General features: G+C 44.0%; 1 protein-coding gene across 1 annotated transcript in view; it reads right to left on the bottom strand.

Moving 5' to 3' along the window:
* PCDH9 (protocadherin 9) overlaps nt 1-22,886 on the bottom strand; it is a 963,386-nt gene that overhangs the window by 302,833 nt on the left and 637,667 nt on the right. The window contains exon 3 of the mRNA XM_066620738.1: nt 20,942-21,143. Within this exon, the coding sequence (XP_066476835.1) occupies nt 20,942-21,143 (202 nt within the window). The remainder of the gene's footprint in view (nt 1-20,941; nt 21,144-22,886) is intronic.

Below are 22,886 nucleotides of genomic sequence, written 5' to 3'. Positions count from 1 at the left end.
AATATGATCTCTTAATATATTTTTTAATAAATTAGAGACTACAATTCTTAGGTTACAATTACTGGTGGATCATTTTTCAGGATCTGGCCTCAGGTAAAATCAGACAAAACTATAGTCAGACACCTACCTATACTATAGTATAGTCACCTACCACCTGACTGACATTCTCAACTGAGAAATTGCTTAGTATATAGGAGATGACACTCACAGGACTATATTATATATTGTATACATATATATAATATATTGGCAACCTTCAGTCTCGAAAGACTATGGTATCGCACTCTGAAAGGTGGTTCTGGCACAGCGTCTAGTGTGGCTGAAAAGGCCAATCCGGGAGTGACAATCCCTTCTACACCAGGAGCAAGTGCAGTCTGTCCTTGGTCTGGCTCCCTGGCTATGGGCCTTCCTTCTTTGCCTCTTTGCCTCAGACTGTTGGCCAAGTGTCTCTTCAAACTGGGAAAGGCCATGTTGCACAGCCTGCCTCCAAGCGGGCCGCTCAGAGGCCAGGGTTTTCCACTTGTTGAGGTCCATCCCTAAGGCCTTCAGATCCCTCTTGCAGATGTCCTTGTATCGCAGCTGTGGTCTACCTGTAGGGCGCTTTCCTTGCACGAGTTCTCCATAGAGGAGATCCTTTGGGATCCGGCCATCATCCATTCTCACGACATGACCGAGCCAACGCAGGCGTCTCTGTTTCAGCAGTGCATACATGCTAGGGATTCCAGCACGTTCCAGGACTGTGTTGTTAGGAACATTGTCCTGCCAGGTGATGCCGAGAATGTGTCGGAGGCAGCGCATGTGGAAAGCATTCAGTTTCGTCTCCTGTTGTGAGCGGAGAGTCCATGACTCGCTGCAGTACAGCAGTGTACTCAGGACGCAAGCTCTGTAGACCTGGATCTTGGTATGTTCCGTCAGCTTCTTGTTGGACCAGACTCTCTTTGTGAGTCTGGAAAACGTAGTAGCTGCTTTACTGACGCGTTTGTTTAGCTCGGTATCAAGAGAAAGAGTGTCGGAGATCGTTGAGCCAAGGTACACAAAGTCATGGACAACCTCCAGTTCATGCGCAGAGATTGTAATGCAGGGAGGTGAGTCCACATCCTGAACCATGACCTGTGTTTTCTTTAAGCTGATCGTCAGTCCAAAATCTTGGCAGTCCTTGCTAAAATGATCCATGAGCTGCTGGAGATCTTTGGCAGAGTGGGCAGTGACAGCTGCATCGTTGGCAAAGAGGAAGTCATGCAGACATTTCAGCTGGACTTTGGACTTTGCTCTCAGTCTGGAGAGGTTGAAGAGCTTTCCGTCAGATCTGGTCCGGAGATAGATGCCTTCTGTTGCAATTCCAAAGGCCTGCTTCAGCATGACAGCGAAGAAAATCCCAAACAAGGTTGGTGCAAGAACACAGCCCTGCTTCACGCCACTTCGGATGTCAAAGGGGTCTGATGTGGAGCCATCGAAGACAACAGTGCCCTTCATGTCCTTGTGGAAGGATCTGATGATGCTGAGGAGCCTGGGTGGACATCCGATCTTGGGGAGAATCTTGAAGAGGCCGTCCCTGCTGACCAGGTCGAAAGCCTTCGTGAGATCTATGAAGGCTATAAAGAGTGGCTGTCGTTGTTCCCTGCATTTCTCCTGCAGTTGTCTAAGGGAGAATACAATATCAGTGGTGGACCTGTTGGCTCGGAATCCGCACTGCGATTCTGGATAGACGCTCTCTGCAAGTACCTGGAGCCTCTTTAGTGCAACTCGGGCAAACGCTAAGGAGAGAGATACCACGGTAGTTGTTGCAGTCACCCCTGTCACCTTTGTTCTTGTACAGCGTGATGATGTTTGCATCCCTCATGTCTTGAGGTACTCCACCTTCTCTCCAGCAGAGACAGAGGATTTCATGCAGCTCAGTGACGATGATCTCTTTGCAGCACTTTAGGACTTCAGCAGGGATGCTGTCTTTTCCAGGTGCCTTGCCAAAGGCAAGGGAGTCCAGGGCCACGTGAAGTTCTTCTAGGGTTGGTTCACTGTCAAGCTCCTCCAACACAGGCAGACACTCAATGTTGTTCAGCGCTTCTTCGGTGACTACATTTTCTCTGGAATATAGCTCAGAGTAGTGCTGCACCCAGCGTTCCATCTGCTGCGCCCGATCCTGGATGACCTCGCCTGCTGCAGACTTCAGAGGGGCAATTTTCTTCTGTGTTGGACCTAGGGCCTGCTTGATACTGTCATACATCCCCTTGATGTTGCCCGTGTCAGCTGCTATCTGTATCTGGGAACAGAGCTGGCGCCAGTAGTCGTTAGCACATCTCCTGGCAGCCTGCTGGACTTTGCTGCGAGCAGCTTGGAGGACCTGCAGGTTGCGCTCACTGGGACAGGCCTTGTATGCTGCTTGAGCTCTCCTCTTTTCCTCAATGACTGGTGTCAACTCCTCAGAGTGGGCTTCAAACCAGTCTGCCGTCTTGTTGGTCTAGAAGATTAACTATTAGGGCCTTACGCTGCCAGAACAAGCATTCTGGTTGTGCAAGCTCTTTTACAGCTGTCACAAAATGTGTCATTCTGCATGGTCTGGCCAAGGCCCCAAGTGGTGAGTGGTCGGGTCTGCATGAGAGCAGTTAAAAGACCCACACTAGTGCTGGCAAGACAGTGCAGGGATGGGAAGCTTCCTGAGTGACTTTGGGCAAGTCATTCCTTCTCAGTTTCACGTCCCTCACAGTTCTGAAGAGAGTAGGAGGGGAGGGACTATGTACACCACCCTGAGCCCCTTGGAGGAAAGGCAGTATAAAAATATGTTTAAAATAATAATAATAATAATAATAATAATAATAATAATAATAATAATGGGAGGGAGGCAGATGGTAGGTGGAATGGGGCAGGGAAGAAGAAGAATCGGGTGGAGATATGGGTGGGGAGGATATCCTCTCCTCCTCCCTGGCCTTGATTCCCCAAACCCAGGTTCATTCAGACTTGCCAGCTAAATTGAGTGTTTACTGAACAGCTGGTCCAAGTAGACCTGGCAGGTTGACCCTGGGCCAAGGAAACAAAAGTAGTATAAGGGACCCACCTTCTGTCAAAATACCGGAACCACGTGACCGGATGCGGAAACCCCTCCCCCCGCCCCGCCCCCGGAAGCACGTGACCGGATGCGGAAATACGTCAGCGTAAACCACGCCCCGGAAGGGGTGGAGGGTGGGCATGTGACCCCTCTAGGAACTCCTCACGAGACCCCTGACCACGTGGTGGAGGTTTCAGAACGGCAGGACCAGGGGGGAGGGTGGCGCCCAAAGGGCGCCATTTTCTGCGCCGCCCCCCCCCCGGAAATGGGGTGCCATGTGACCCTTGTAGGAACGCCCCTCGGGACCCCGGACCAATAGGAGGGGGTTTTAGGGACCACGGGACCGCTGCGTGGTGTGGAGGGTGGTCCCGAGGATATGCCAGGGCATGTCTGGACGAGGGGGGAAATTTAAACCGCCGGGGAGAGGGGAGAAACCCTCTTTCTTTTGCAACCAGTAGAGACTTACCACAACAAACAAGCAAAAATAAATAAAAATAAAAAAATGGAGAGACCCGTGGAACTTGACATGCCAGAGTGTTTAGGGACGACAATCAATTTTTATAATCTGGAGCCAGAGCAAGGTGTTGCAACAATAGACTGGGCTGCATATTTGAATCACGGTGAACAACTGAGTGAGAATGCGACAGCCACAGTCACAGCCACTGTGGAAAATGCACCGGTCTCTTCCCTAGAGACACCCAAGAGGCCTACAGAGCCAAGCAACCATGCAGCAGCCCCACAGCGAAAAAAGCAGAGGAAGCGTTATCACAGTACCAGCTCAGACGATTATGAAAAACCCTCTCTACACCTTATGTACAAGCTTGCCTTAAATGAAGAAAGCCGCTGTTACCCATCTGTCCCATGCAGGTGTGATAAAAACGAGAACAATGTTGGACAGCATGACGCTGTGGAATCTTTGAAAGCCAAGAATGCACAGGTAAGATTCTTTTGGAGTTGTGAACAAAAAAAAAAAAAAAAAAAAAAATGTTTTAGGATGTGTGAATAGTTCTGAAAGAGGGGTCTAATCAATTTTAAATTATTTTAAGGAACCACCTGTGGAGAAAGAGGGCCCCAGCTTGCCTGAGAACAGACAATATTTGGTAGGTGACCTTCTGGGGGTGGGGTGTGGAGGGGGGGGGGTTTGGTTATATTTTAAAGAAAATTTAATATTTGGCTAAAAATATTTTGCAGGATCTTTTAGAAAAACAAGAATCTTTCGTTACACTGAGACATCTGTTAGGACTGCAATTAACAGAAGCGGATAATGTCCTACCAAGAAACTTCCCAAGTGCAACACGTGGAATAGCCAGAGCAGTTGTTCACAGCGTGCTGAAATTGTGCTTACAGAACTACTTACATGAGCTGTGTCAAGGCTGCCAGGTGAATGCCCCTGGGCAGCTAGCACATGAGTGTGTCAACTGGAGACAGTCTGATATTGACACAATGCTGAGAGAACTGTGTTGGAATTTGAATGTACCCGCCATACTGCATCTTATTTTAATGCTTGGTTTTACAATGCACTGTCTAGATGTGGATTGTGAAACAATCCAATACACACTGTCCCTCATTGAAACAGTGCACAAGGCGCCAGAACCCCAAAAAATGTTATACAAGATTTTAAAATTATCAGATCAGAGGTTTGTACAGCACATGCAGCATATCACGGGGAGAATGAATTATCATAGATTCCTTGTGAAATGATTGACTTTTAAATATTGCTGTGTTTTAGATTTTTGTAGCCACTGTACATTTTTTTATGTTGTATGTGTAAAAGCAGGAATAAAAAGATTTATTTCAATTTAGCATTCTGTAGTTACTATAGTATTTTTTTATGTTCTATGTGTAAAAAGCAGGAATAAAAAAAAAGTTTTGTTTCAAAACAGGCTGGCTGGTCACAGGGTGTGGAAAACCAGCACAGTTCTCTCAGCATTGTGTCAATATCAGACTGTCTCCAGTTGACACACTCATGTGCTAGCTGCCCAGGGGCATTCACCTGGCAGCCTTGACACAGCTCATGTAAGTAGTTCTGTAAGCACAATTTCAGCACGCTGTGAACAACTGCTCTGGCTATTCCACGTGTTGCACTTGGGAAGTTTCTTGGTAGGACATTATCCGCTTCTGTTAATTGCAGTCCTAACAGATGTCTCAGTGTAACGAAAGATTCTTGTTTTTCTAAAAGATCCTGCAAAATATTTTTAGCCAAATATTAAATTTTCTTTAAAATATAACCAAACCCCCCCCCCTCCACACCCCACCCCCAGAAGGTCACCTACCAAATATTGTCTGTTCTCAGGCAAGCTGGGGCCCTCTTTCTCCACAGGTGGTTCCTTAAAATAATTTAAAATTGATTAGACCCCTCTTTCAGAACTATTCACACATCCTAAAACATTTTTTTTTTTTTTTTTTTTTTTTGTTCACAACTCCAAAAGAATCTTACCTGTGCATTCTTGGCTTTCAAAGATTCCACAGCGTCATGCTGTCCAACATTGTTCTCGTTTTTATCACACCTGCATGGGACAGATGGGTAACAGCGGCTTTCTTCATTTAAGGCAAGCTTGTACATAAGGTGTAGAGAGGGTTTTTCATAATCGTCTGAGCTGGTACTGTGATAACGCTTCCTCTGCTTTTTTCGCTGTGGGGCTGCTGCATGGTTGCTTGGCTCTGTAGGCCTCTTGGGTGTCTCTAGGGAAGAGACCGGTGCATTTTCCACAGTGGCTGTGACTGTGGCTGTCGCATTCTCACTCAGTTGTTCACCGTGATTCAAATATGCAGCCCAGTCTATTGTTGCAACACCTTGCTCTGGCTCCAGATTATAAAAATTGATTGTCGTCCCTAAACACTCTGGCATGTCAAGTTCCACGGGTCTCTCCATTTTTTTATTTTTATTTATTTTTGCTTGTTTGTTGTGGTAAGTCTCTACTGGTTGCAAAAGAAAGAGGGTTTCTCCCCTCTCCCCGGCGGTTTAAATTTCCCCCCTCGTCCAGACATGCCCTGGCATATCCTCGGGACCACCCTCCACACCACGCAGCGGTCCCGTGGTCCCTAAAACCCCCTCCTATTGGTCCGGGGTCCCGAGGGGCGTTCCTACAAGGGTCACATGGCACCCCATTTCCGGGGGGGGGGCGGCGCAGAAAATGGCGCCCTTTGGGCGCCACCCTCCCCCCTGGTCCTGCCGTTCTGAAACCTCCACCACGTGGTCAGGGGTCTCGTGAGGAGTTCCTAGAGGGGTCACATGCCCACCCTCCACCCCTTCCGGGGCGTGGTTTCCGCTGACGTATTTCCGCATCCGGTCACGTGCTTCCGGGGGCGGGGCGGGGGGAGGGGTTTCCGCATCCGGTCACGTGGTTCCGGTATTTTGACAGAAGGTGGGTCCCTTATACTACTAACAAATGTTCTCTTACCCCAAGCAGAATTCAGGGCCTGAAACTCAAAAACATACCACAGATACTCGTCTATAAGTTGATCTCATAGGTAAGCCAAGAGCAGGTTTTGAGCCAAAAATCAAGGAATTTTCCATGACCCTCTGATAAATCAGGGGTTAAACTTGGGGGGGGGGTGTCTGAGTCTGATTAATTTTGTCTAATTTTATCCAAGGCCAGATCCTGAAAAGTAACCTACCAGTAATTCTTACCTAAGAACTGTACAGTCTCCAATTTATTAAAAACATAGTATTAAAAACACAGCATATGTACATAGTATGTATATATGATACATATACATACATGACTGTATATGTACATAGTATGTATACATAGCATAGCAAAAACACTATTAAAAAGTCTCTAATTTATTAAAAATGATTATTTATCTCATAGATCATAAGACACATTTTTATTCATTAACTTTTAAAATTGTATTCTTCACACCCTTTTTGCAAACACTGTCGGAGTAAGGCCACAATTCTATCCACACTTTCCTGGGAGTAAGTACCACTGACTTTAATGGGACTTACTTCTGAGTAGACAAGCCTAGGATTGGACTCTAAGTGCACTGTAAAGAGCATACCAGTAGAACCATTAATCAAATCCTCCTTTAATGTGCCTGGTGTGCTAAGTCAGAAGCTCTATACATAGAATACACAACACATAACACATAACTGGGAGTGCGCAGTTCAATTTACATCAGAAAGACAAGTAACAAGGAGTGACTGAGTAAGTGCAGCTGTACATAGTTGCACCCGCTTTACTCTGAAGTAGACCCTTTGCAGGAGTTCAGGCAGCAGCACTTCCTCTGGGCATCCTGTGGGGTTCCTGGCAGCAGCACCTCCCGCCCACCTGCGCCCAGCTGGTCCCCCAATCGCACCTGGAACTGGAGGAGCCCAGGAGGAGGCAGGGCGTTCCGGGGCAGCCTGCCAGTCAGCACTCCCCCCCCATCTCTCCTGGAGCCCGCTGTATGCACTCATAGCAGTCCTGGCCACCTGCAGGGGCAGGAAGTGGAACGGGGGCATCCTGGCTGCTGCCACCACTGCCTCCACCACTAGACCAACAGAGGGCAGGGAACGTGTGGGGAGCGTCTTGTGCTGCCCACTCCCTGCCAGGCCCTCCCCAGCACGGGAGCAGCGTGCCTCCCTTCCTGCCCATTGCAGCTGCACACTTGGAAGTGGGCAGCTCAGGACACTCTCTGCATTCTGTCAGTTTGGCAGCGGTGGCAGCAGCCAGGACACCCTCACTCTGCTCCCTTCCCCTGCAAGCGACAGGACTGCGTCAGGGAGTATGCACGGTGGGTTCTGAGACAGTGTGGGAGAGTGCTGGCTGGTAGGCTTCCCCACATGCCCTGCCTCCTCCAGGGCTCCTCCAGTTCCAGGTATGATGGGGGGACTGGCTAGGTATGGGCGGGCAGGAGGTGCAGCTGCCAGGAACGCTGCCTGTCCTCATGCAGAATCTACCCCCACCAGAGTGTATATGGCCACTTCGCCCCCTCCATCTGCCTGGTGGCTGTGGAGATAAGGTGAGGGGGCAATTCACCCAGGATTCTGCAGCACAAATTTCTCGCCATATAGATGAGTAGCTATGGTATTTTTCAGAATAAGGCATTCTGAGGCCTGGGGAAGCCCTCTCTGGGCCACAGAATGCCTTTTAATGCATAAAAATGTCACTTTCTGTTTTATGGAAAAACCAGAAGTAGCTGTTTTTGGCCTAAACTGCCATTCTGTGGCTCACAGCAGCTGCAAGTGAATGTGCATAGCCTCTGTGGGGTATGGAAGAGACTCCAGAGACAAAGGAAGCACAACTCCCCTTGCCTCTGGAAGCTTCAAGGGGCCCCAGAAATGCACAGATTTCAACACCTGCAGGTTTCCTTATCTGCGAGGGTTCCAAGAATGGAACACCCACGGATAAAGCAGGCCACCTGTATATGCAAGAAGGTTGCAATGTGCATCAAAAGCAGATCAAAATAACTGTTATGCACTACACTCCCATTTGGTTTAATTGCAAAATTTCTTGCACCAAAAAGTTGTTGCTTTCTTAAACAGATTCGATAATAATAATATAATAATAATATATAATATACAGTATTTATATACCGCCTTTCTTGGTCTTTATTCAAGACTTTATTCAAGGCGGTTTACACAGGCAGGCTTATTAAATCCACGAAGGGATTTTTACAAATTGAAAGAAGGTTCTCTCTTTCAAGAACCACCACATTCAAGCTGTTACACTCCGATCTGGTTTAACATTCTGGCCTCCATCCTCCCACGCTCCGAGCAGATGGAACAGCTCAGCTGCAGCTTGCCAGCTGCTTCAAGGTCGCACGGTGCCGGTGGCCTCGAACAGGCGACCTTGTGGATGTTAATCTTCAGGCAAATGGAGGCTCTACCCTCTAGACCAGACCTCCTGCCCTCAAACCTGATTGGAACGCTTATCCACATTGACTTCTTTTCCCATATGGGAGTGGGAAAGCATATAGGCATGGCACCCTTCTATATTATTGCTATGTTGACATGCTTACTCTGTGTCCTTCAATGTATTCTCATACTCATCCCACTTCGTGTGGTCATAAAGAGCACTGAAAAATTTCAAAGGATCTAAGGAAAAGTATTCAAGAACAAATTGTGGTTTAGAAAACATGTGTCAAAATGAAACACACATTCTCTTTAGTTTACCTTCCTTGCAATATTCATCATAGTCTCTAAGTGCTTATTCGACAAAATTTGTAACACTAGAATGTCTTTTAGAACTGATCTGGACAAAAATAAAAGATCTAGCAGGCCCCAATAACTATAAGAGGCAACCAGTGACATTCCAATGTGACACAAAAGGAAAAAATAGATGTGGTGCATTTTCCATCAGTGTATGTATTCAAAATTGGATTTCTGTCAAAACTAAAATTTTCAGTCTCATCTTCATTTATTCAATAGGATTCATATTTCTATATATATTCTATATATATTCAATAGAATTCATACTCATATTTAGATATGACCACAAAACTTACAGTCCACACTGTAGCATGAAGTGACTCCATGTTACTGTTTTGATCCAGAGAAGCTTATACTATAAAAGAGATCTCTCTGGACAATAGATTTTATCGAAATACTATTTTATATAGATCAAAATACTAGATCAGATTAATACTATACTATATCAAATACTAGATCAAGTTAATAGATCAAAATACTATTTTGATCCAGAGAGGTTTATACTATAAAAGAGATCTCTCTGGACAATAGATTGAGTTCAAAAGACTGTTCAAAAGATTGTTTATTGTATTAGCTAATAGCCATCACAATAAGATAAAACATGTAAATCCAAAAATACATCAAGATACAAACAATGATAAAATGAGGTCAAAATCAGGCACAAAAGGCACCTGCACCCATCATATTAAGGAATCTCCTTTACAATCTACCGCTATTTCCCCCAGGTAGTTGGCACGAATAGTTCTGGCAGCTTTAGCAAACAACGCCACACTATAGGTGACTGATGGGTCACAATCGGAAAGTAACCAATACAATTTCATAAATGTGTTCTCCCCTTGAAGGGTAGCCAAAATAGGCTCCAAAAATCTTACCCTAGGCTTTTGATAAAGCTGACAATGAAGCAGGTAATGTACAATAGATTGAGTTAAGAAGGAATGGTTGGGGAGAGAAAGGTGTTATTTCCAAAGCGGAGCTGTTTAGCATTGCTGTGGCATTGCTTCCCACAATTCACTACCAAAAGAGTTAAAATAGAAACACTTTAAAATAAAAGCTTCTACGTTTATTACTAGAGTGGCATGGGTGGGACCATGTTCAGGTAATATGTCTACGTTTACCTTTCCAGAAAAAATTCACATTTCTGCTTTTCTGACTCCTCTTTTAGCAAGTCATAGCAAGATTGCTTAAACTCCAATACCCTCTTAAACTCTGTGAAAAGCACACATTCCACTTTAGGGATCTCAAAAAAAAAACCAAAAAAAAGCTTTTATTTGTGCTTTACTTACAGCACCCCTCTGAATTGGCTTTGAGTCACACACGGATTTCCTAAACAGCAAATGGGGGGGGAGGAGATCACAATGTGGGGAGAATCAGCAAGGTTAAAGCACCAGCCCCACTGGGCCTAGCAATAGTAACCATGTAAACCATATAAACCATATCCTTCTTTGCATGGAAGGATTAGCCTTTCCCATTGGGAATATGTCATATGACCAAGTGTGATATGAGACATTCTTGAACTTTAATCATAATTAAACTACTGCCAGAGAGATATTCCTGCTTATTACTGGAAATTATATTATGATTTAACTCCCCTGACACCATTTCACTAAACCACTGTAGCATTAGGTTTATTAAAATTCAGGGTATTTATCAGCCACACTTGTATTAATAATTGTTAATGTACTGAGAGGGAAAATGTAGTTTGGATATGGCTATTTTAGACAATCCTTTTACATCCAAGAACAGAGAATTGCTTCAATTTTTTAAAAAATACCCTAAGGAATTATAAAACCATTTTCTTAACATTATGTCCACAGATGACCTTCAAATCACAACTCTGTTTCTCATCCAAGATTGATCTTCACTATGAGGGCAATTACTGTGCTTCACCACTATGGGTGTACATTTGTGCCACTTATTAATTCTCCATGGAAATTAGACACACATTTACTTAGCTTCATATACAAATACTGATGGACATAAATATAATTCCACTCCCCCTTCTGGGTCTTACATCAGTAGAATTATTACATATATTCATCTGCAATGGATACCAGACTCTCTGCCTAAAGCACTTCCTACACTCCTTTAAATATATGCTATTCCTCTTTATCTCATTGAAGAAGAATGAATCACATCTGCCGCTTGCAGCTATCAAAATGTAATTTCATCAAAGAGGCTCAGGAATGTTCACATTTCCACAGTTCTGCACTCGGAGGCAAGTTTTTCCCACATTCCAGTCTACTGTTCTGTAGCTGAACTGGATGAAACCAAAATATATTTTCCAACTTAACATCATTTTCAGACAACTGCCCATACACAACAGTAGGAACAGAAAAAGGCAGAAATCCTATTACAGGCTGCTTAAATTGTGCTGAAACCTTAAGAATATACAGTCAGTTCTTGTTATCTGCTAGGGTTAGGTTCCTCTAAACCCTAGTGGATAGTGAACTTGCAGATAACAAACCACTGATCCTATTGGATCAATGAGGTTAGAGGCAAGGGATACCCTAGGGAGGGAAGGGGTACCCTTACCTGCCACCTGAGTGTTGGGAGAGTTAGGACAGACAAAAGAAAATATTTCTTTACACAGCGTGTGGTCGGTCTGTGGAACTCCTTGCCGCAGGATGTGGTGACGGCTTCTGGCCTGGATGCCTTTAAAAGGGGATTGGACAAGTTTCTGGAGGAAAATCCATTACGGGTTACAAGCCATGATGTGTATGTGCAACCTCCTGATTTTAGAAATGGGCTATGTCAGAATGCCAGATGCAAGGGAGGGCACCAGGATGCCGGTCTCTTGTTATCTGGTGTGTTCCCTGGGGCATTTGGTGGGCCGCTGTGAGATACAGGAAGCTGGACTAGATGAGCCTATGGCCTGATCCAGTGGGGCTGTTCTTAATCCAGCAGAGACCCTTAGAAAGCCAGCAAAATGCAGCAGGAAGTGCCAAAAGATCTCTGCATGCTACAGTGACATTCCAGAGGCTGTAGGGACCTTCTGAATGGAGAAACTCTTCATGCAGTCAACACTTGTCTTTGCAAACAAGTATCAAATGCTGGGAGAGCAGGGGCCATGGTGATATGGCGGGAGGAGGCACTAGCTTTCACACTCCCATTCCTTTTCTGCTTGGGTTTGGGCTGAACAACCTGAAAAGAGTTCATGGACCTATGTCCCATGTGTATTCATTCACCCAACAGGCCTGGAGATTGGTTAGTTGCCTGCAGTGAGCAGGATGGGCAAGTGCAATCTCACTCCTCCACTATGTGTAATCTCTATCCATGAAAAAGTTCATCTAAAGTAGCCTACTATCTCCTATTTCACACTAGGACAGTTTAATTCAAAATGGAGTATGAGCAGACAGCATACATATATATCTACAGCTCCAATGATATGTTTATTGTTGTTATCCTGAAAATGACTGTTTTTAATTCAAAAATATAGTTTTCTTGATAACTGAGCTATGCAAATATGATAACAAACACCACTAACTGGCAGACTTCCTTATGATACAAATGTAAAAAGAATATCCTTAATCAAAGTAAATGCATATATTTATATCTATAATACCCTTTGGCAGTAAAACAGAGTAACTGTCTTCTGCATGTTAGCTCATAAACACAATGTGAAGCCACAATGTAGAACAGATGCAATAAAGTTGTGTTGTTGGTAAGCAATTAATCATGGGGTGTCATCACATTTGCTAAGGCGGTTAATATTTAATGCAATTTGGGGCATGCAAATTTGAGATAGGGAGAGGCAATGCATGAAATTAATCAAACGTTTCTGAACATTATCCCTTTTAGGAGTTTAATGGCAATATTATCAGAAAAAACATCTCTGAAATCTGTTCTGTTACTCAGTTAAACTGAAGAACTTCAATAAGAATACATCTTTGGAAGGAGGGCAGGAGTTGCTTCATAGCTAGAAAAACAGCCAGGGGCCCATGATCACACAAAGGCCATCCCTGAAACGGGAGGCCTCTGAGAGGCCTCTCACACAAAGGCCTCTGAGAGTAATTTTATCAGGGGGTACAAAGTTTCTTTTGGGCCTCTTCCCAAAGGGGAGAGGGCAATGGGAGCAAGCGGAATTGGGGCAAAATAGGACAGGGGGATGGTGCTGACACCCAGAATAGTCTTTGGAACCCAGTCTAACTGACATCTTGATACAGAGCCCAGGTCTACCCATGTGGCATTGGCAGCTAGATAAAGTAATATGGGAAACCAAACACACACCTAAGTCTCTCTAAATCCTTTGAAATACAGAAAATCAATTGCATAAAAATAGCATCATCGTAGTTAGGCTCACGCTAAAACAATGTCCTGTGTGCACCAAAATGAACTTCTGCAGCAGCTGTAGCCCCGCAGCTGAGTCCCCTAGCTCCTATACACTTCTTCGTGGTTATTGGATTCACAAGCCAAAGAGCTACTGTAGCAGGCCAGTTTCCTCCCAGCTTTGACACCGTGTTAAGAAGGGTCATGGATGCATTCCTGGACCCATTTTTTTTAGCTTGCAGCAGCAGTTGCCACTTCATGCCTGTGGTTGAGCCCCCAGCATCATGCACAAGCAGCATGTTTGGGTGAGATTGGAAAATCTAGGACCCCAGGAACTTTCTGGGCCCCCTCCTTTGGTTCCTGGGCCCCCTTTCAGACTCTGGGCCCAGGTACAAATTAGCCCCTTTACCCACCTCTCCTAGGCCCTGCCTGAGGCTATGAAGATCTGCTTGCCACCCCCAGGCAGTAAGTCCTTCTTCTTCCAGTGCCATTTCACAATTACCAGGTGTCCTGTGACCCACCTCTAGCTGGGGCTGGGACATCTAATAATTGTTTAAGAATTGTCAGAGAATGAGAGATAATAGGCTACTGCTGGTGTGTGATCCCACTGTCTCCTGGGAAGCTTCTCCATTGGGCCTTGGACATCTGACTTGCTTACTAGGATACAGTGGGTAGCAGTAGCGGCTACAGATCATCCTATTTTTTCCCCAGCACCATTTTATAATCCTGCTGTTACTAATCCCCACTATCGCCTGGCAAGTCAGCCAGGGTCCAATATGGAGGCTTACCAGGAGAAAGTGGGAAGCAGGTGGCAGCAGCAGACACAAGTCCTTTTGTGAGCCATAACCTGGAACCAGAAGGTGTGGTCTGGAGGGCAGGGAGTATGGTCTGGAGATTGAACTGTTACCTTACCTAAGCTAAGCAGCTAAGCAGGAACAGCTTTGGTCTCACATTGTTGGATGGGTGACTGGAAGCTGCTAATGGAGCTCGGTGAAGGAATGTGGAGGAGTGTGGACAGAGTGTAGGACTGTTGCCCTTTCACTGCCTGTCCTCAGGGCACTTGTGAGAGGAGATGGCATGAGCATGCAGCTTACAAAATATAGGGGGAGTGCTTGAGTAAATCTCAGGGCCCTCCAAAAGCTGAAGCCCTCCTAGCCACTGGGTTTATGTGTGCTCTTCCAAAGCTGAAACAGCTCTTAGTATGAAAAGTGCTTCCATCATCACAAACAAGTCCATGTGCAAATTTCTTTCTATTTGCTTACTTACTACATTTGTATCTCGCCTTTCTCCCCAAAGGGACCCAAAAACACAATTCTATAACATATATACAGTGCGATACTTGTTTACTCATAAATAAGTCACATTGTGTTCAATGAGGCTTACTTACAGATAAGCAGGCAGGATTGTAGCTTCAAAGTAACAAAGCACTAAACAGCAGCTCCACATGTCTGAAGACACTCTTAAAGACAGTTCACAAAAGAAGCCGTGCTGATGGGCAAAGTGATTTTAAAAATGATGAGCTGGAAGCAGGACATTCCTAGTTCAAACCACATCTCAGCCATGGACTCTCTGGCAACAAATATTCAGAAACCCTAGACAAAGTGATAGGCCTGTGTCTGGACTGGACTGTTACGGATGGGCCTCCCCGCCTTTTATTAGGCACATTATGCTCCTCTCTTTTTCCTTCTTTATTTTTCTTTCCATTCCTCGTTATGGTATGTTCTCACATTATAATAAAGGACAATATAATAATAATAATAATAATAATAATAATAATAATAATAATAATAGTAGTAGTAGTAGTAGTAGTAGTAGTAGTAGTAGTAGTAAATACAGGTATTTATATACCGCCTTTCATGGTCGTCAGATTTCTCCTCAGACTTTAATTCAAGGTGGTTTACATAGGCAGGCTATACTAAATCCCAATAGGGATTTTTACAATTTAAGAAGGTTCTGTCTTTCAAGAACCACAACATTTCAGATGGATCTTTTATGATCTGGTATCACATTCTGGCCTCCATTTTCCTCCCACAGAAGCTGACAGCGGCCAAAGAGCAGGTGGAATAACTCGGCATAACTTGGCTCGGCTTGTCAGCTGCTTCAAGGTCTCGCCGTTCACAGTGCCGGTGGCCTCGAACTGGCGACCTGCGGATGTTATCTTCAGGCAAATGGAGGCTCTACCCTCTAGACCAGACCTCCTGCCCCTCTGGACTCTGATACCAAGCAACCTTACTACCAGCTTCATATTGTAGCATCAATGAATGCCAGTGTTCAAGATGAACTGTTTTCCCAGAACTTCTGTACTCAAAACAGGCACTAATCATTTTGGTCAATCTCTTCCTCGCATTGTAATAAAGGATGATACGGACTCCAATACCAAGCAACCAGCTTCATACAACCAAGGAGCTCAGTGTGATGTATATACAGGTGTGCACCACTTTGCGACATTCCAGCTTATGCCGGGATTACATAACCGATGACCATGTGTGGTCACATGGTTGTCAGGAGCGCACACCCCAACCCTCCAAAAGCGAGGGGAGCTCTGGTCCCCCTCTGGAGGGTTGTCTGAGCCTCCCAGAGGCAGCACACATCTGCATGCTGCCTCTGCAAGGCTCAGACTGAGGGATATCGCGTCTCTTGCGTGATTTCCAGTTTCCTCTGTGAAACCAGAATGCATGCAAGAATGTGATTTCCCTCAGTCTGAGATCTGCAGAGGCAGCAAGCAGATGCATGCTGCCTCTGGGAAGCTCAGATGACCCTCCAGAGAGAAGGGGAGGGAGCGGAGTATCCCCTTCCCTGCAGAGGGACTGGATTGAATCAAATCGTGCTTGGCAATGGGGATCGCAGTTCCGATCCCTGTCGTTAAGCGGCACACAACTGTAGTTCCTTCCCTTCTTTTATCTTCACAACAACTCTGTGAGGCAAGTGAAACTGAGAGGAAGTAACTGGCCCAAGGTCACCCAGAAAGCTGACTGTGCAGGGATTTGAACCTGGATCTTCCAGGTCTAAGTCCAACTCCCAAACCACAACACCATTCTGGCTCTCTCCTGTTAAGGCAATGCAGTGGGTTGCACATGTGATTGCCTAAATAATACAATCTCTGCTCCCTTAGTAAAAGGAGATCACACAAATTAGGCCAATCTGCATATAGGCCAGGCCACTGTGGGAACACCCACATCACACATGATGTTAGGTGTAGGTGGAAGGTTGAGGCTTCCATCATTAAGCGTACAAGCTACAATCTCATCATAGTTATCAGAGCATCAGTAACATTAGGATTAAATACAGGTATGTTCGATGTAAATACCAAGCCAAGTAATTAGTCATGAATGTTAAAAAAAGATGGAGTCATTTGTAACTACTCCAGAAACAGAGATAAGTATGAACCATATCTTAATAAGCAGGATAACAGACACGAGTGTGGATAATAAACCTAATGATGAAAATCTCTCTCACTCTCTCTCTCTCTCCCAGTGTGAATGACTGTTGGCTTTAAGATTAGCTGGATAAATTTTCTGTCACTGTGTATACTTTTCATTAGGCCAGGGTAATTGTATAACTCTCTTGTTTCTTTGTCGGCTAGCAACACTTGGAAAAATATAACAATGCATCTCTGGTGTGCTGGTTCATTAAGCATGGAGAGCATTCAACTCATTCTAGAACACAGTAGGCTTCTAAAACCTGAGTGTTAAACTTAATTTTAGCAACAAAACACCAATGTCAGGAAGCACCAGCTAGCAAACCACATACCAAAATTTTTTTTTCATGAACCTGAAAACAAACTACCCAAATTGTTCTCGCTATGGGGCAAAATACGCAAATCAAGAAGAACATCATCAACACAATACTTGAAAGTGAGGTTGCATCAAAATGGGCATTTAAAAGGCAGACAGCCAGGGTAGTTTGGCTGCACATTTAATGTTTGCAACTATACGATATTACATTAGATTTTTTTTCTTTAAAAGACTGTTTCTATTCTTTGCTTCGGAAATGAAAACACTCTTTTCATCTCAATTTAAAACACATCTATGCAGGTACATAGGAACCCAGAAGCTTTTGCCACAAAAATGTACAGAGTGCTTGTTTGTAAGGCAGACAAGCTGAAAAGAAATTCTCTATAACAAACAAATCTTAACAAAAACATGAACATCCAAGAGACAAACATAAAAATGAAAGGTGGCATTTGGACACATTTGCACCAAAAGTCTCTCATTTCAAAATATTTTGACACATACCAAAAAATAAATCAAATTATATGGTGATGATCATTGCTAATGTTTAGAGTGTAGTAGAAACCAAAGAAAGGGTGGAAAGCTGTCTCTGTCCAATGGACCCTATTCCAGAGAGGCAGCTACATTGGAGACAAATCCTGAGCTTGGCACTCCAGCTTTCCACCAGAGCGCACTGGCGCAAACATGCCATAAGGCCAACCCCATGCTAGCCCAGTGCTGGCCAGTCTCACGGACCACCGAGCCACGGCATGGTAAGCAGGGGCAGGGAGGGGGGAGGCGTGGGGAGGGCAGAGAGAGGGCGGGCAGGAGGCATGCAGGGGGAGGGAGCGGGGAGGCAGGAGGTGGCTCGGCACCCTGCACAAACGCCTTTACTTTACCACCAACCTTTTGGTTGGCGGTAAAGTGAGTAGTCCCATTGCAGGGCTGCTACCCTTACCTGGGGGAAGGGGACAAAAGTCTCCTTCTCCCGAGGCACCACCCGCGGCAGGCTGAGACGTGCAGGATGCGGCAACAGCTGTTCTTGGCGCCGCTGCAGCCACACACCCTGGGCATCTGAGGATTGGGCAGTTACTCTGCTACAGTAAAAATAATAGACTAGAGCAGAATTTCTGGATTGGGACCCACTAAGTGGGTCATGGGCCAATTTGAGGTGTGTCCCCATTCATTTCAATATTTTATTTTAAACATAATATAATACAATTATTTTATTTTTTAATATATTTTAAAGACTTGGTTGCTACCATGGTATGAGACTTAAAAATGTTCCTGCCTGATTATGTCACTTCTGGTCATGACATCACTTCCAGTGGGTCCTGACAGATTGTCATTCTAAAAATTGGGCTGGTGCTAAAAAGTTTGAGATCCACTGGACTAGAGTATTAGATCCCCAAAAGACACAAATGTTCATGGACTAGAACCCACTATGTCAGATTCAAGGACCCATTAGCTAAACTTTAGTATCTTACAACTTAATGCAGACACACAACAGAAGCAATGGTACAATGTATTTGGCTTTCAAATTTAACACACATTTAAAAGAACAAAGTTTACATAAGGAACTGTAAGGATCAGTTCACATAAACAAGCAGTTCTGTTTTTGCCAATATTGTTTGGTTCATTGAAACCAGGATTGCTAACCCTACATGATTGGTCTGGATTCTCCAAGAAAAAGCATCAATCTGAGGTGACTACTGAAAGCAATATGCGAGATTTTAACAGGGCCTCCAGAAATATCCAAAATTACATCATGCTGGGGGCAACAATTGCCAGGAGTAGCTTCAGTCAGCATTTGCAACCTAATTATAATATGGAGAAACCTTACTGAGACCCAGCTGCCCAGAAAGGAATGTCTGCAGCCATTTCAGTGATTGTAACACAGCACTTTAGCCTTAAAAACTTCACTCTCTTTTGCATGTCCATAAACACTGTCCAGTGCTTTTTTGGAGGCCCTGCCTCAAGAGCACCTGCCCTCAATGTAAGTAGTGATTAGAAATTTCAGAAATGAATATTCAGCTTTCCAGAATTCATCCCAGTTTCAAATTTGTTTCAGCTTATTGACTTCCACTTTCTTGCTGCTGACATTTCCATCCAAGTCAGTACAGTTCATTACATATTTGTTAACCTTACACTAAGAGCTTGGCGTTTGGTGTCACAGGGATTTACTGAGACATTTTGGATGGATGTACTGATTCAGTATATGCGAGTCTTACAATCCATGCAAACAGACACAATATTAATTTCCAGGTAGTTGCAAGGCAGATTGGAAAAACAGTGGGGATAGCAAAGGTTGCAGAATCTATATGACAGAACAAGTGTCCAAAACCCATTTGTCGTCATACTTTTCTATTTTCTCTAGTACTTCATCTCACATTTCAGGATGTGTACTAAGATACCAAACCTGGAACATATAAAGTTCTCACTCCCTAAGTTATATCTAATCTTATATGATTCAGAAGCAACTGCCTGCTCAGATTAGTCTCTTAGCCGAGTCTACATTAGCAAAAAAACCATAATTTGTGATTAATATTACATGTTCTAATTCTTTTACATGGTACATCTGATATCCTTACAGAAGCACTTGCAGTTTCTCTGAGAAATGAGTACCATAAATGGGGAGACAATTGCTTGCTTAGAACTTTAATACTTCCCTGAATTCTCACAGAGTTCAAGATAATAGTCAACTCTATGCCAATAGTAAATGGCCAATGGTAATTCCATACACAGATAACACCACCAAAAGATTGCTTTTAGTAACTTAAATCTTCTTTAAAGGCCTGCTTTGTGGCAGTCAGCACCAGTGGAAAAGGTGCTGCAACAACCGCCAGAGCAGGTAGGATTGAGCCTTATTCACTAAGTATGCTTTAAATTGATATTTACTCTATTCATTTTAATTTCCCATAGGTACATCACACATCCAGTTGATATATGCTTGCTTGTATCAAAGACCTTACCTGTACAGGACCTCTGTGTCCATCAGAACATTTGAACCCAATAGCCCAATTTATAGAGATTGGATCCATAGCACTATCGGAGGAACTTCTACATGAACAACAGAACCTCCTTCCAACCAGAGTCCCATTCTCCTCACTTCAGCCAACAAGCTACTCCAGAAACTCCGACAGAATATTTAAAAGCAGTTCCTAATGCTGAAAGAAGGAAATCTGGAAATCACAGTGAGAGCTGGATATGCCCAGAAACACTTTTGGATTTTCTAAAGTTTTCCTTCTGTGCTATACGTCAAATACCTACAGTATACTATCATTGTGCAATTGTCCTTCAATTACTTAAATTTTGTATACCTCTCACATATGAGTAGAGTTTTAAAACACAGTCAGGGGAACTATCTGCATTTTTAAAGAAGTCCATATTTAGCATCACATGAGCCAATTTCATGCTCTGAAAAAAGAAATCTTATGGAAAAACTTCATTCTTATTATCACTTGTGAAAGTAGCTTTAGTAATTACACTGCATAAAATGTTTAACTTTGAATACAATGTGGATAAATGTGCTACACCACTGACAAAGTAATGATATTTTCCTCCTGCCTTTTCTATATGTCTGCCTGTCTTGCTGGTATTTCAGCTGATATGACACCTGATATTTCATGCCATGTCACACGCTGCTAAATATATGGGAGTATTTTTTACACAAGGAGGAAGACAAGTCTATCTCCCTAGCTAAAAGAAAAGAAAAAGAAAAACAAACACAAACTAACCACTACATCACGGACAGGGATTGGGTGATAAGGGCTTGATAATGCAACTCACCAGAGTTGGGATCAGAGTTGCCATCAGCTTCGGTCCTCTTGTCCGGGGAGGCCTGGTCGTAGAATTCGTCCTGTGGCTGAACCAGAGGGAGAGGGTGTGAGATCAGGGTTCCACTACCCACAGGCTCATGATCTCCTAGACCACTGTCACTGCAGCTTTCCTGGGAGCCATCAGGGAGGTGAAACGTAACACGGCGCTGGGACTACAAAGAAGAGCACAGGACATGCTGATTAGTGCTCTTCTTTTGTCTATTTTCACTCTCTTTTAATATTATTAATATGTATATTATATATACATATTTCTCACAAACCAAGAAAGAAGGCAAGCAGGCCATCAAGGGAAGCACTTTAACCTCTTCAGGTGTAACTAATATTGAAAATAATATTGATATTAATATCTGTTTAATAGGCATAATATGTTTTTCTTCCTTTGTGTACAGCAGTGGTTCCCAACCTTCAGGAGCCCATAAACCATTAAAGCAAAACTTGGCATCATCACGGACCACATGCAACCCACTCCCTTCCACCCACCACCCACACAAAAAATACAATTAAATTTGTAATAATTAGAAGATTTATTAAAGATATATTAGGTTTATTACTTATAGAGTTATTTGTGGGTTCCTGCTTTAGTTGCCAGCTGTGGCTGCGGGTGGTCTGTGCTCCACCCTCTCTGGTGGTCTGTGGGGGAGTGCTCATTCAGTGAGATACAGCAAATGATCATAAGCTATCTTTTACTCCTATTTTTCCTGAGACCCCCACGGACCCCTTCTCACGATCTTGCAGATCATCTGTGGTCCACAGACTACAGGTTCGGAACCAGTGGGGTAGAGGGTTGCTAGTGTGTGCTGAGTGTGAACCAATACTACTTTATCTTCCATCAGTACCTCTATAATTTAGATCAGGGGTGCCCAAACCCTGGCCCTGGGGCCACTTGTGGCCCTTAAGGACTCCCAATCCGGCCCTCTGAGAGCTCGCAGTCTCCAATGAGCTCTGGCCCTCCGGAGACTTGCTGGAGCCCGTGCTGGCCCGACGCAACTGCTCTCTCTGTGACAGCCAACTGTTCAATCTCTCATGTGAACTGTGGAGCAAGGGCTCCCTCCACTGCTTGCTGTTTCACGTCTGTGATGCAGCAGTGGCAGCAAAGGAAAGGCCGGCTTGCTTTGTGCAAGGCCTTTCCTAGGCCTTGAGCTATTGCAAGACCTTCATTCATTCATATAAGTTCCATGTCTAATGTATTCATTTATGTAAATTCATTCAAATTTGAAATGTAAATTAACTCTTTTTTTCCTGGCTCCTGACAGTGTCAGAGAGATGATGTGGCCCTCCTGCCAAAAAGTTTGGACACCCCTGGTTTAGATGTGCAAGTCTCCATGGCATTCCCACAGCAAATTTCTCACTGTCTCCAGTCATACTGCTTCGAAGCAGTTGCCCTGTGCTTCAGGGCCTTCATGTAATGAATTTTTCCTACTTTTACACTTTTGGTGGCTTCTGGTAGAGTGGAAAAAGTTACAATGTGATGGCTACCAAGAGATGTGACTGAGGGCCATAAGTTGTTTCTGGTGTTTCTTCTGCATCTTTTTATATTGTGAGTTCTTTGAGTCAAAGAACCATTTAGTTTTCATTTTCTCTGTAAGTCACTTTATGAACTTTTTTTCTGGTCGAAAAGCAGTGTACAAATATACTTAATAATATTCCACATTTCTAGATTTAACATAAGACTTACTGGTATAAACTTAGTCCATCTTATTAGAGTACAGAATCTCACAACTTTGTTGGGTTTTAAAGTTTGCAGAGTGTTAGTTATTTGGACTAGCAAGCTGTTACACAACATGGCAACACATGAAGTATGGATTTAGGATATGAGCTTCAGGGAATTTCAGATATGTCCTTCAGGGAATGACTGTTTTGTAGTTAATCTTTCAAAAAAAATTAACTTCAAAAAT

The sequence above is a fragment of the Tiliqua scincoides genome, chromosome 3, assembly GCF_035046505.1.
Source record: "Tiliqua scincoides isolate rTilSci1 chromosome 3, rTilSci1.hap2, whole genome shotgun sequence".
NCBI lineage: Eukaryota > Metazoa > Chordata > Lepidosauria > Squamata > Scincidae > Tiliqua > Tiliqua scincoides.
The sequence above is the reverse complement of the archived record's forward strand: the minus strand, read 5'-3'. Positions and strand labels throughout refer to the sequence as shown.